Raw genomic sequence first — 14,580 nt, forward strand, 5'->3', positions numbered from 1 at the left:
CAACAAGCCCTCAGGAAGGGCTGCTGGAGAAGGTCCCGGGCGTAGGGCCTCATGCAGGACCGTACCCCCCTCTACTCTCAGCTCCCTGCCATGACACCTTCACAAAACAGGGATTCCGGTGGGACACGGCACGGTCCTTGACACCGTGGAAATGCCCAGGGGTTGTCCACTTGGGCTGAAAATGAGCCAGGGCATAGGGGAGAAAGAGCAGTGACGGGATCCCCCCCTGCATCCCTTGCCCTTATTACCACTACTAGCACTAGTAGCAAGGGAATTGTCATTCCCTTGCCCTCTGGAGGAAAGGCAGAGGGTCCTTCCACGCTGCTCCTCTGTTTGCTCTATTCTACTGCAGCTCCTGGGAACTCTTCCGTCGAGTCACCCGGGTTTTGTCTTGGGCTGGCAACCCATTGCAAGCTGGAGGGATGGGGGGGGGGCGGGTTGTCTTCCCATCTTGGACCACCTCTAGAGATCCAGAAGCAGCTTGGGACATAGAGACGGAGAAGCCTGCAGCCATGCAGGGCAAGCACCGATGGCCAGATGCTTCCTCTGACCGCACGCACTCCAACACCCGGAGCAGGCGTGCGTGACGGACGTGGCAAGCCACTTGAGAACCGACACTTTAAGCTGCCAGATAGAGGGTTACCACCAACAGGCGGGAGCGCATCCAGACAGGACGCCTACAGAAGCAGAGCTACCTCACCTCCCCAGCGTTTCTGACTGCTGCTTGCAATGGCGTTGTACCCAAAGGAGAGCAACGCCTGCAGAGAGGCGAGCAAACTGAAAGTAGGCGCAAGAGCACCCACAGAGAAACTTCTCCCTGAAGCCGTAACCTGGACCAGGCTTACCCGAGCACACGACACCCGCATCTTCACCATGGATGCAGTTATGGGCTCCCCAGCGCCTGAAGCTGCATTCAGCGATGGCACCTTCCGTCCCCGTGCAGTTCACGTCATCCAGCCAGATGGGGTCACGGCCCCGGCCAAAGTGAGCCGAGCCCGGGGCTGCCACTGCCGCCCCGCAGCCCAGCTGCCGGCAGACCACCTCGGCATCGCTCAGGTCCCAGCCGTCGTCACACACCGTCCCCCACTGCTGCTGATGGAGCACCTCAACCCTCCCGGAGCAGCGGCTGGAGCCGTTCACCAGCCGGAGCTGAGCTGCTCCTGGAATTACAAAAGACACCTGGAAGTCAAACACCCAAGTGTGGATGGGCCCTCAAACGGTGGCCCCCTGCAAGGTGAGGCGGAGAGCGTCACCAGCACAAAGACAGGCACCTGGTCCCATTTGAGGTGCCATCAGGCATCCAAGAAACCCAGGAGGAGGGGGCAGCTGTGACACAGGGCTGAATGGGAGACCCACCCCTATCTGCAGCGCTGGCAGGAGGCCAGCGCATCGCAAGCGGCACTAGATGCTGGTGTCCCGGCCGACCACCCAGACAAGACGGACCCAAGGCAGAGGGGAGGGAGGTTCAGTGGACTTCAGGGTATGGTGACGACGCGCGTCGCGTCACGTCAGTACCGCGCACACATGAAAAAGGACTCTTCTGCTCGCAGCAGAAGAGTCAAGGGACCGGTTCAGGGGCTACGGGGGAGAGCAAGGGGGTGGCTGGGCACGGACACTTGTTCTCCTGGGATAAAGTCCTCACGGTGGCCAAGGGGAGCTGCTGCTCTCAGCCAACCTGAAATCGGTTCCTAGACAGATCCAAGACGTGAGCAGAGCGGGTGTTTCTCTACCGAGTTATCCTTGGGGCAGCGTTGCTCCTTCCAGAGCTGCACCGCGGTGGGGTCTGGAGCGGCTTACCCAGGCACACCACGCTGGCATCTTCTCGGTGGTCGCAGTTATTGTCTCCCCACGGCCTGGCCCTGCACTCGGAGAGGGCAGCCTCGGCGCCGGTGCAGTTCACATCGTCCAGCCAGATGGGCTCATACCCCATCCCAAACTGAGCTCCGGGCGGAGCGGCGACGGCCGTCCCGCAGCCCAGCTGCCGGCACACCACTTGCGCGTCATCCAGGTCCCAGCCGTCGTCGCACACGCTGCCCCATCGCTGGTTGTGCAGCACCTCCACTCTCCCAGAGCAGCGACTGGAGCCGTTCACCAGCCGCACCTCAGTAGGGTCTGCAATGGAAAGGTAGAGAGGTGTCGCCTTGTGGGGGTGGACCTAGCGGGGGAGAAAGCAAGCGTTGGATACGAGACGGAGGACGGATCCCCGCACGTTCAGCCTTTGTCTTCCCTCAGAGATTTGAGGACTCCCACGGGGAAAGAACATTGTCAGAGATAAGCACGGAAAAGTGGCCGCAGAGCTCCTGCAATGTTGGCACCCAGGAGCTCGTCAGCAGAGGAACAACAGCTACCTGAGCACACCACACCAGCATCTTCTCCGTGGTAGCACTTGTGGACTCCTTTCGGCTTGGACCCACATTCGGAGAGGGCCAACTCGGTCCCCGTGCAGTTCACCTCATCCAGCCAGATGGGGTCACGGCCCCGGCCAAAGTGAGCCGAGCCCGGGGCTGCCACTGCCGCCCCGCAGCCCAGCTGCCGGCAGACCACCTCGGCATCGCTCAGGTCCCAGCCGTCGTCACACACCGTCCCCCACTGCTGCTGATGGAGCACCTCAACCCTCCCGGCACAGCGGCGCGGGCCATCCACCAACCGAAGCGCCATGGTGTCTGCAACAAAGGAGGACACCAACAAGCCCTCAGGAAGGGCTGCTGGAGAAGGTCCCGGGCGTAGGGCCTCATGCAGGACCGTACCCCCCTCTACTCTCAGCTCCCTGCCATGACACCTTCACAAAACAGGGATTCCGGTGGGACACGGCACGGTCCTTGACACCGTGGAAATGCCCAGGGGTTGTCCACTTGGGCTGAAAATGAGCCAGGGCATAGGGGAGAAAGAGCAGTGACGGGATCCCCCCCTGCATCCCTTGCCCTTATTACCACTACTAGCACTAGTAGCAAGGGAATTGTCATTCCCTTGCCCTCTGGAGGAAAGGCAGAGGGTCCTTCCACGCTGCTCCTCTGTTTGCTCTATTCTACTGCAGCTCCTGGGAACTCTTCCGTCGAGTCACCCGGGTTTTGTCTTGGGCTGGCAACCCATTGCAAGCTGGAGGGATGGGGGGGGGGCGGGTTGTCTTCCCATCTTGGACCACCTCTAGAGATCCAGAAGCAGCTTGGGACATAGAGACGGAGAAGCCTGCAGCCATGCAGGGCAAGCACCGATGGCCAGATGCTTCCTCTGACCGCACGCACTCCAACACCCGGAGCAGGCGTGCGTGACGGACGTGGCAAGCCACTTGAGAACCGACACTTTAAGCTGCCAGATAGAGGGTTACCACCAACAGGCGGGAGCGCATCCAGACAGGACGCCTACAGAAGCAGAGCTACCTCACCTCCCCAGCGTTTCTGACTGCTGCTTGCAATGGCGTTGTACCCAAAGGAGAGCAACGCCTGCAGAGAGGCGAGCAAACTGAAAGTAGGCGCAAGAGCACCCACAGAGAAACTTCTCCCTGAAGCCGTAACCTGGACCAGGCTTACCCGAGCACACGACACCCGCATCTTCACCATGGATGCAGTTATGGGCTCCCCAGCGCCTGAAGCTGCATTCAGCGATGGCACCTTCCGTCCCCGTGCAGTTCACGTCATCCAGCCAGATGGGGTCACGGCCCCGGCCAAAGTGAGCCGAGCCCGGGGCTGCCACTGCCGCCCCGCAGCCCAGCTGCCGGCAGACCACCTCGGCATCGCTCAGGTCCCAGCCGTCGTCACACACCGTCCCCCACTGCTGCTGATGGAGCACCTCAACCCTCCCGGAGCAGCGGCTGGAGCCGTTCACCAGCCGGAGCTGAGCTGCTCCTGGAATTACAAAAGACACCTGGAAGTCAAACACCCAAGTGTGGATGGGCCCTCAAACGGTGGCCCCCTGCAAGGTGAGGCGGAGAGCGTCACCAGCACAAACACAGGCACCTGGTCCCATTTGAGGTGCCATCAGGCATCCAAGAAACCCAGGAGGAGGGGGCAGCTGTGACACAGGGCTGAATGGGAGACCCACCCCTATCTGCAGCGCTGGCAGGAGGCCAGCGCATCGCAAGCGGCACTAGATGCTGGTGTCCCGGCCGACCACCCAGACAAGACGGACCCAAGGCAGAGGGGAGGGAGGTTCAGTGGACTTCAGGGTATGGTGACGACGCGCGTCGCGTCACGTCAGCACCGCGCACACATGAAAAAGGACTCTTCTGCTCGCAGCAGAAGAGTCAAGGGACCGGTTCAGGGGCTACGGGGGAGAGCAAGGGGGTGGCTGGGCACGGACACTTGTTCTCCTGGGATAAAGTCCTCACGGTGGCCAAGGGGAGCTGCTGCTCTCAGCCAACCTGAAATCGGTTCCTAGACAGATCCAAGACGTGAGCAGAGCGGGTGTTTCTCTACCGAGTTATCCTTGGGGCAGCGTTGCTCCTTCCAGAGCTGCACCGCGGTGGGGTCTGGAGCGGCTTACCCAGGCACACCACGCTGGCATCTTCTCGGTGGTCGCAGTTATTGTCTCCCCACGGCCTGGCCCTGCACTCGGAGAGGGCAGCCTCGGCGCCGGTGCAGTTCACATCGTCCAGCCAGATGGGCTCATACCCCATCCCAAACTGAGCTCCGGGCGGAGCGGCGACGGCCGTCCCGCAGCCCAGCTGCCGGCACACCACTTGCGCGTCATCCAGGTCCCAGCCGTCGTCGCACACGCTGCCCCATCGCTGGTTGTGCAGCACCTCCACTCTCCCAGAGCAGCGACTGGAGCCGTTCACCAGCCGCACCTCAGTAGGGTCTGCAATGGAAAGGTAGAGAGGTGTCGCCTTGTGGGGGTGGACCTAGCGGGGGAGAAAGCAAGCGTTGGATACGAGACGGAGGACGGATCCCCGCACGTTCAGCCTTTGTCTTCCCTCAGAGATTTGAGGACTCCCACGGGGAAAGAACATCGTCAGAGATAAGCACGGAAAAGTGGCCGCAGAGCTCCTGCAATGTTGGCACCCAGGAGCTCGTCAGCAGAGGAACAACAGCTACCTGAGCACACCACACCAGCATCTTCTCCGTGGTAGCACTTGTGGACTCCTTTCGGCTTGGATCCACATTCGGAGAGGGCCAACTCGGTCCCCGTGCAGTTCACCTCATCCAGCCAGATGGGGTCACGGCCCCGGCCAAAGTGAGCCGAGCCCGGGGCTGCCACTGCCGCCCCGCAGCCCAGCTGCCGGCAGACCACCTCGGCATCGCTCAGGTCCCAGCCGTCGTCACACACCGTCCCCCACTGCTGCTGATGGAGCACCTCAACCCTCCCGGCACAGCGGCGCGGGCCATCCACCAACCGAAGCGCCATGGTGTCTGCAACAAAGGAGGACACCAACAAGCCCTCAGGAAGGGCTGCTGGAGAAGGTCCCGGGCGTAGGGCCTCATGCAGGACCGTACCCCCCTCTACTCTCAGCTCCCTGCCATGACACCTTCACAAAACAGGGATTCCGGTGGGACACGGCACGGTCCTTGACACCGTGGAAATGCCCAGGGGTTGTCCACTTGGGCTGAAAATGAGCCAGGGCATAGGGGAGAAAGAGCAGTGACGGGATCCCCCCCTGCATCCCTTGCCCTTATTACCACTACTAGCACTAGTAGCAAGGGAATTGTCATTCCCTTGCCCTCTGGAGGAAAGGCAGAGGGTCCTTCCACGCTGCTCCTCTGTTTGCTCTATTCTACTGCAGCTCCTGGGAACTCTTCCGTCGAGTCACCCGGGTTTTGTCTTGGGCTGGCAACCCATTGCAAGCTGGAGGGATGGGGGGGGGGCGGGTTGTCTTCCCATCTTGGACCACCTCTAGAGATCCAGAAGCAGCTTGGGACATAGAGACGGAGAAGCCTGCAGCCATGCAGGGCAAGCACCGATGGCCAGATGCTTCCTCTGACCGCACGCACTCCAACACCCGGAGCAGGCGTGCGTGACGGACGTGGCAAGCCACTTGAGAACCGACACTTTAAGCTGCCAGATAGAGGGTTACCACCAACAGGCGGGAGCGCATCCAGACAGGACGCCTACAGAAGCAGAGCTACCTCACCTCCCCAGCGTTTCTGACTGCTGCTTGCAATGGCGTTGTACCCAAAGGAGAGCAACGCCTGCAGAGAGGCGAGCAAACTGAAAGTAGGCGCAAGAGCACCCACAGAGAAACTTCTCCCTGAAGCCGTAACCTGGACCAGGCTTACCCGAGCACACGACACCCGCATCTTCACCATGGATGCAGTTATGGGCTCCCCAGCGCCTGAAGCTGCATTCAGCGATGGCACCTTCCGTCCCCGTGCAGTTCACGTCATCCAGCCAGATGGGGTCACGGCCCCGGCCAAAGTGAGCCGAGCCCGGGGCTGCCACTGCCGCCCCGCAGCCCAGCTGCCGGCAGACCACCTCGGCATCGCTCAGGTCCCAGCCGTCGTCACACACCGTCCCCCACTGCTGCTGATGGAGCACCTCAACCCTCCCGGAGCAGCGGCTGGAGCCGTTCACCAGCCGGAGCTGAGCTGCTCCTGGAATTACAAAAGACACCTGGAAGTCAAACACCCAAGTGTGGATGGGCCCTCAAACGGTGGCCCCCTGCAAGGTGAGGCGGAGAGCGTCACCAGCACAAACACAGGCACCTGGTCCCATTTGAGGTGCCATCAGGCATCCAAGAAACCCAGGAGGAGGGGGCAGCTGTGACACAGGGCTGAATGGGAGACCCACCCCTATCTGCAGCGCTGGCAGGAGGCCAGCGCATCGCAAGCGGCACTAGATGCTGGTGTCCCGGCCGACCACCCAGACAAGACGGACCCAAGGCAGAGGGGAGGGAGGTTCAGTGGACTTCAGGGTATGGTGACGACGCGCGTCGCGTCACGTCAGCACCGCGCACACATGAAAAAGGACTCTTCTGCTCGCAGCAGAAGAGTCAAGGGACCGGTTCAGGGGCTACGGGGGAGAGCAAGGGGGTGGCTGGGCACGGACACTTGTTCTCCTGGGATAAAGTCCTCACGGTGGCCAAGGGGAGCTGCTGCTCTCAGCCAACCTGAAATCGGTTCCTAGACAGATCCAAGACGTGAGCAGAGCGGGTGTTTCTCTACCGAGTTATCCTTGGGGCAGCGTTGCTCCTTCCAGAGCTGCACCGCGGTGGGGTCTGGAGCGGCTTACCCAGGCACACCACGCTGGCATCTTCTCGGTGGTCGCAGTTATTGTCTCCCCACGGCCTGGCCCTGCACTCGGAGAGGGCAGCCTCGGCGCCGGTGCAGTTCACATCGTCCAGCCAGATGGGCTCATACCCCATCCCAAACTGAGCTCCGGGCGGAGCGGCGACGGCCGTCCCGCAGCCCAGCTGCCGGCACACCACTTGCGCGTCATCCAGGTCCCAGCCGTCGTCGCACACGCTGCCCCATCGCTGGTTGTGCAGCACCTCCACTCTCCCAGAGCAGCGACTGGAGCCGTTCACCAGCCGCACCTCAGTAGGGTCTGCAATGGAAAGGTAGAGAGGTGTCGCCTTGTGGGGGTGGACCTAGCGGGGGAGAAAGCAAGCGTTGGATACGAGACGGAGGACGGATCCCCGCACGTTCAGCCTTTGTCTTCCCTCAGAGATTTGAGGACTCCCACGGGGAAAGAACATCGTCAGAGATAAGCACGGAAAAGTGGCCGCAGAGCTCCTGCAATGTTGGCACCCAGGAGCTCGTCAGCAGAGGAACAACAGCTACCTGAGCACACCACACCAGCATCTTCTCCGTGGTAGCACTTGTGGACTCCTTTCGGCTTGGACCCACATTCGGAGAGGGCCAACTCGGTCCCCGTGCAGTTCACCTCATCCAGCCAGATGGGGTCACGGCCCCGGCCAAAGTGAGCCGAGCCCGGGGCTGCCACTGCCGCCCCGCAGCCCAGCTGCCGGCAGACCACCTCGGCATCGCTCAGGTCCCAGCCGTCGTCACACACCGTCCCCCACTGCTGCTGATGGAGCACCTCAACCCTCCCGGCACAGCGGCGCGGGCCATCCACCAACCGAAGCGCCATGGTGTCTGCAACAAAGGAGGACACCAACAAGCCCTCAGGAAGGGCTGCTGGAGAAGGTCCCGGGCGTAGGGCCTCATGCAGGACCGTACCCCCCTCTACTCTCAGCTCCCTGCCATGACACCTTCACAAAACAGGGATTCCGGTGGGACACGGCACGGTCCTTGACACCGTGGAAATGCCCAGGGGTTGTCCACTTGGGCTGAAAATGAGCCAGGGCATAGGGGAGAAAGAGCAGTGACGGGATCCCCCCCTGCATCCCTTGCCCTTATTACCACTACTAGCACTAGTAGCAAGGGAATTGTCATTCCCTTGCCCTCTGGAGGAAAGGCAGAGGGTCCTTCCACGCTGCTCCTCTGTTTGCTCTATTCTACTGCAGCTCCTGGGAACTCTTCCGTCGAGTCACCCGGGTTTTGTCTTGGGCTGGCAACCCATTGCAAGCTGGAGGGATGGGGGGGGGGCGGGTTGTCTTCCCATCTTGGACCACCTCTAGAGATCCAGAAGCAGCTTGGGACATAGAGACGGAGAAGCCTGCAGCCATGCAGGGCAAGCACCGATGGCCAGATGCTTCCTCTGACCGCACGCACTCCAACACCCGGAGCAGGCGTGCGTGACGGACGTGGCAAGCCACTTGAGAACCGACACTTTAAGCTGCCAGATAGAGGGTTACCACCAACAGGCGGGAGCGCATCCAGACAGGACGCCTACAGAAGCAGAGCTACCTCACCTCCCCAGCGTTTCTGACTGCTGCTTGCAATGGCGTTGTACCCAAAGGAGAGCAACGCCTGCAGAGAGGCGAGCAAACTGAAAGTAGGCGCAAGAGCACCCACAGAGAAACTTCTCCCTGAAGCCGTAACCTGGACCAGGCTTACCCGAGCACACGACACCCGCATCTTCACCATGGATGCAGTTATGGGCTCCCCAGCGCCTGAAGCTGCATTCAGCGATGGCACCTTCCGTCCCCGTGCAGTTCACGTCATCCAGCCAGATGGGGTCACGGCCCCGGCCAAAGTGAGCCGAGCCCGGGGCTGCCACTGCCGCCCCGCAGCCCAGCTGCCGGCAGACCACCTCGGCATCGCTCAGGTCCCAGCCGTCGTCACACACCGTCCCCCACTGCTGCTGATGGAGCACCTCAACCCTCCCGGAGCAGCGGCTGGAGCCGTTCACCAGCCGGAGCTGAGCTGCTCCTGGAATTACAAAAGACACCTGGAAGTCAAACACCCAAGTGTGGATGGGCCCTCAAACGGTGGCCCCCTGCAAGGTGAGGCGGAGAGCGTCACCAGCACAAAGACAGGCACCTGGTCCCATTTGAGGTGCCATCAGGCATCCAAGAAACCCAGGAGGAGGGGGCAGCTGTGACACAGGGCTGAATGGGAGACCCACCCCTATCTGCAGCGCTGGCAGGAGGCCAGCGCATCGCAAGCGGCACTAGATGCTGGTGTCCCGGCCGACCACCCAGACAAGACGGACCCAAGGCAGAGGGGAGGGAGGTTCAGTGGACTTCAGGGTATGGTGACGACGCGCGTCGCGTCACGTCAGTACCGCGCACACATGAAAAAGGACTCTTCTGCTCGCAGCAGAAGAGTCAAGGGACCGGTTCAGGGGCTACGGGGGAGAGCAAGGGGGTGGCTGGGCACGGACACTTGTTCTCCTGGGATAAAGTCCTCACGGTGGCCAAGGGGAGCTGCTGCTCTCAGCCAACCTGAAATCGGTTCCTAGACAGATCCAAGACGTGAGCAGAGCGGGTGTTTCTCTACCGAGTTATCCTTGGGGCAGCGTTGCTCCTTCCAGAGCTGCACCGCGGTGGGGTCTGGAGCGGCTTACCCAGGCACACCACGCTGGCATCTTCTCGGTGGTCGCAGTTATTGTCTCCCCACGGCCTGGCCCTGCACTCGGAGAGGGCAGCCTCGGCGCCGGTGCAGTTCACATCGTCCAGCCAGATGGGCTCATACCCCATCCCAAACTGAGCTCCGGGCGGAGCGGCGACGGCCGTCCCGCAGCCCAGCTGCCGGCACACCACTTGCGCGTCATCCAGGTCCCAGCCGTCGTCGCACACGCTGCCCCATCGCTGGTTGTGCAGCACCTCCACTCTCCCAGAGCAGCGACTGGAGCCGTTCACCAGCCGCACCTCAGTAGGGTCTGCAATGGAAAGGTAGAGAGGTGTCGCCTTGTGGGGGTGGACCTAGCGGGGGAGAAAGCAAGCGTTGGATACGAGACGGAGGACGGATCCCCGCACGTTCAGCCTTTGTCTTCCCTCAGAGATTTGAGGACTCCCACGGGGAAAGAACATCGTCAGAGATAAGCACGGAAAAGTGGCCGCAGAGCTCCTGCAATGTTGGCACCCAGGAGCTCGTCAGCAGAGGAACAACAGCTACCTGAGCACACCACACCAGCATCTTCTCCGTGGTAGCACTTGTGGACTCCTTTCGGCTTGGACCCACATTCGGAGAGGGCCAACTCGGTCCCCGTGCAGTTCACCTCATCCAGCCAGATGGGGTCACGGCCCCGGCCAAAGTGAGCCGAGCCCGGGGCTGCCACTGCCGCCCCGCAGCCCAGCTGCCGGCAGACCACCTCGGCATCGCTCAGGTCCCAGCCGTCGTCACACACCGTCCCCCACTGCTGCTGATGGAGCACCTCAACCCTCCCGGCACAGCGGCGCGGGCCATCCACCAACCGAAGCGCCATGGTGTCTGCAACAAAGGAGGACACCAACAAGCCCTCAGGAAGGGCTGCTGGAGAAGGTCCCGGGCGTAGGGCCTCATGCAGGACCGTACCCCCCTCTACTCTCAGCTCCCTGCCATGACACCTTCACAAAACAGGGATTCCGGTGGGACACGGCACGGTCCTTGACACCGTGGAAATGCCCAGGGGTTGTCCACTTGGGCTGAAAATGAGCCAGGGCATAGGGGAGAAAGAGCAGTGACGGGATCCCCCCCTGCATCCCTTGCCCTTATTACCACTACTAGCACTAGTAGCAAGGGAATTGTCATTCCCTTGCCCTCTGGAGGAAAGGCAGAGGGTCCTTCCACGCTGCTCCTCTGTTTGCTCTATTCTACTGCAGCTCCTGGGAACTCTTCCGTCGAGTCACCCGGGTTTTGTCTTGGGCTGGCAACCCATTGCAAGCTGGAGGGATGGGGGGGGGGCGGGTTGTCTTCCCATCTTGGACCACCTCTAGAGATCCAGAAGCAGCTTGGGACATAGAGACGGAGAAGCCTGCAGCCATGCAGGGCAAGCACCGATGGCCAGATGCTTCCTCTGACCGCACGCACTCCAACACCCGGAGCAGGCGTGCGTGACGGACGTGGCAAGCCACTTGAGAACCGACACTTTAAGCTGCCAGATAGAGGGTTACCACCAACAGGCGGGAGCGCATCCAGACAGGACGCCTACAGAAGCAGAGCTACCTCACCTCCCCAGCGTTTCTGACTGCTGCTTGCAATGGCGTTGTACCCAAAGGAGAGCAACGCCTGCAGAGAGGCGAGCAAACTGAAAGTAGGCACAAGAGCACCCACAGAGAAACTTCTCCCTGAAGCCGTAACCTGGACCAGGCTTACCCGAGCACACGACACCCGCATCTTCACCATGGATGCAGTTATGGGCTCCCCAGCGCCTGAAGCTGCATTCAGCGATGGCACCTTCCGTCCCCGTGCAGTTCACGTCATCCAGCCAGATGGGGTCACGGCCCCGGCCAAAGTGAGCCGAGCCCGGGGCTGCCACTGCCGCCCCGCAGCCCAGCTGCCGGCAGACCACCTCGGCATCGCTCAGGTCCCAGCCGTCGTCACACACCGTCCCCCACTGCTGCTGATGGAGCACCTCAACCCTCCCGGAGCAGCGGCTGGAGCCGTTCACCAGCCGGAGCTGAGCTGCTCCTGGAATTACAAAAGACACCTGGAAGTCAAACACCCAAGTGTGGATGGGCCCTCAAACGGTGGCCCCCTGCAAGGTGAGGCGGAGAGCGTCACCAGCACAAAGACAGGCACCTGGTCCCATTTGAGGTGCCATCAGGCATCCAAGAAACCCAGGAGGAGGGGGCAGCTGTGACACAGGGCTGAATGGGAGACCCACCCCTATCTGCAGCGCTGGCAGGAGGCCAGCGCATCGCAAGCGGCACTAGATGCTGGTGTCCCGGCCGACCAACCAGACAAGACGGACCCAAGGCAGAGGGGAGGGAGGTTCAGTGGACTTCAGGGTATGGTGACGACGCGCGTCGCGTCACGTCAGTACCGCGCACACATGAAAAAGGACTCTTCTGCTCGCAGCAGAAGAGTCAAGGGACCGGTTCAGGGGCTACGGGGGAGAGCAAGGGGGTGGCTGGGCACGGACACTTGTTCTCCTGGGATAAAGTCCTCACGGTGGCCAAGGGGAGCTGCTGCTCTCAGCCAACCTGAAATCGGTTCCTAGACAGATCCAAGACGTGAGCAGAGCGGGTGTTTCTCTACCGAGTTATCCTTGGGGCAGCGTTGCTCCTTCCAGAGCTGCACCGCGGTGGGGTCTGGAGCGGCTTACCCAGGCACACCACGCTGGCATCTTCTCGGTGGTCGCAGTTATTGTCTCCCCACGGCCTGGCCCTGCACTCGGAGAGGGCAGCCTCGGCGCCGGTGCAGTTCACATCGTCCAGCCAGATGGGCTCATACCCCATCCCAAACTGAGCTCCGGGCGGAGCGGCGACGGCCGTCCCGCAGCCCAGCTGCCGGCACACCACTTGCGCGTCATCCAGGTCCCAGCCGTCGTCGCACACGCTGCCCCATCGCTGGTTGTGCAGCACCTCCACTCTCCCAGAGCAGCGACTGGAGCCGTTCACCAGCCGCACCTCAGTAGGGTCTGCAATGGAAAGGTAGAGAGGTGTCGCCTTGTGGGGGTGGACCTAGCGGGGGAGAAAGCAAGCGTTGGATACGAGACGGAGGACGGATCCCCGCACGTTCAGCCTTTGTCTTCCCTCAGAGATTTGAGGACTCCCACGGGGAAAGAACATCGTCAGAGATAAGCACGGAAAAGTGGCCGCAGAGCTCCTGCAATGTTGGCACCCAGGAGCTCGTCAGCAGAGGAACAACAGCTACCTGAGCACACCACACCAGCATCTTCTCCGTGGTAGCACTTGTGGACTCCTTTCGGCTTGGACCCACATTCGGAGAGGGCCAACTCGGTCCCCGTGCAGTTCACCTCATCCAGCCAGATGGGGTCACGGCCCCGGCCAAAGTGAGCCGAGCCCGGGGCTGCCACTGCCGCCCCGCAGCCCAGCTGCCGGCAGACCACCTCGGCATCGCTCAGGTCCCAGCCGTCGTCACACACCGTCCCCCACTGCTGCTGATGGAGCACCTCAACCCTCCCGGCACAGCGGCGCGGGCCATCCACCAACCGAAGCGCCATGGTGTCTGCAACAAAGGAGGACACCAACAAGCCCTCAGGAAGGGCTGCTGGAGAAGGTCCCGGGCGTAGGGCCTCATGCAGGACCGTACCCCCCTCTACTCTCAGCTCCCTGCCATGACACCTTCACAAAACAGGGATTCCGGTGGGACACGGCACGGTCCTTGACACCGTGGAAATGCCCAGGGGTTGTCCACTTGGGCTGAAAATGAGCCAGGGCATAGGGGAGAAAGAGCAGTGACGGGATCCCCCCCTGCATCCCTTGCCCTTATTACCACTACTAGCACTAGTAGCAAGGGAATTGTCATTCCCTTGCCCTCTGGAGGAAAGGCAGAGGGTCCTTCCACGCTGCTCCTCTGTTTGCTCTATTCTACTGCAGCTCCTGGGAACTCTTCCGTCGAGTCACCCGGGTTTTGTCTTGGGCTGGCAACCCATTGCAAGCTGGAGGGATGGGGGGGGGGCGGGTTGTCTTCCCATCTTGGACCACCTCTAGAGATCCAGAAGCAGCTTGGGACATAGAGACGGAGAAGCCTGCAGCCATGCAGGGCAAGCACCGATGGCCAGATGCTTCCTCTGACCGCACGCACTCCAACACCCGGAGCAGGCGTGCGTGACGGACGTGGCAAGCCACTTGAGAACCGACACTTTAAGCTGCCAGATAGAGGGTTACCACCAACAGGCGGGAGCGCATCCAGACAGGACGCCTACAGAAGCAGAGCTACCTCACCTCCCCAGCGTTTCTGACTGCTGCTTGCAATGGCGTTGTACCCAAAGGAGAGCAACGCCTGCAGAGAGGCGAGCAAACTGAAAGTAGGCGCAAGAGCACCCACAGAGAAACTTCTCCCTGAAGCCGTAACCTGGACCAGGCTTACCCGAGCACACGACACCCGCATCTTCACCATGGATGCAGTTATGGGCTCCCCAGCGCCTGAAGCTGCATTCAGCGATGGCACCTTCCGTCCCCGTGCAGTTCACGTCATCCAGCCAGATGGGGTCACGGCCCCGGCCAAAGTGAGCCGAGCCCGGGGCTGCCACTGCCGCCCCGCAGCCCAGCTGCCGGCAGACCACCTCGGCATCGCTCAGGTCCCAGCCGTCGTCACACACCGTCCCCCACTGCTGCTGATGGAGCACCTCAACCCTCCCGGAGCAGCGGCTGGAGCCGTTCACCAGCCGGAGCTGAGTCGCTTCTGAAAAGAG

General features: G+C 61.7%; 1 protein-coding gene across 1 annotated transcript in view; it reads right to left on the reverse strand.

Moving 5' to 3' along the window:
• LOC141476430 (uncharacterized) overlaps nt 1-14,580 on the reverse strand; it is a 37,466-nt gene that overhangs the window by 19,191 nt on the left and 3,695 nt on the right. The window contains 17 exon segments of the mRNA XM_074165108.1: nt 831-1,160; nt 1,798-2,112; nt 2,340-2,663; nt 3,519-3,834; nt 4,490-4,794; nt 4,998-5,345; nt 6,210-6,543; nt 6,909-6,942; nt 7,140-7,476; nt 7,707-8,027; nt 8,883-9,206; nt 9,844-10,158; nt 10,386-10,709; nt 11,565-11,888; nt 12,526-12,840; nt 13,068-13,391; nt 14,241-14,559. Coding sequence (XP_074021209.1) covers nt 831-1,160; nt 1,798-2,112; nt 2,340-2,663; nt 3,519-3,834; nt 4,490-4,794; nt 4,998-5,345; nt 6,210-6,543; nt 6,909-6,942; nt 7,140-7,476; nt 7,707-8,027; nt 8,883-9,206; nt 9,844-10,158; nt 10,386-10,709; nt 11,565-11,888; nt 12,526-12,840; nt 13,068-13,391; nt 14,241-14,559 — 5,209 coding nt within the window.

The sequence above is a fragment of the Numenius arquata genome, chromosome 32 (assembly GCF_964106895.1).
Source record: "Numenius arquata chromosome 32, bNumArq3.hap1.1, whole genome shotgun sequence".
Taxonomy (NCBI): domain Eukaryota; kingdom Metazoa; phylum Chordata; class Aves; order Charadriiformes; family Scolopacidae; genus Numenius; species Numenius arquata.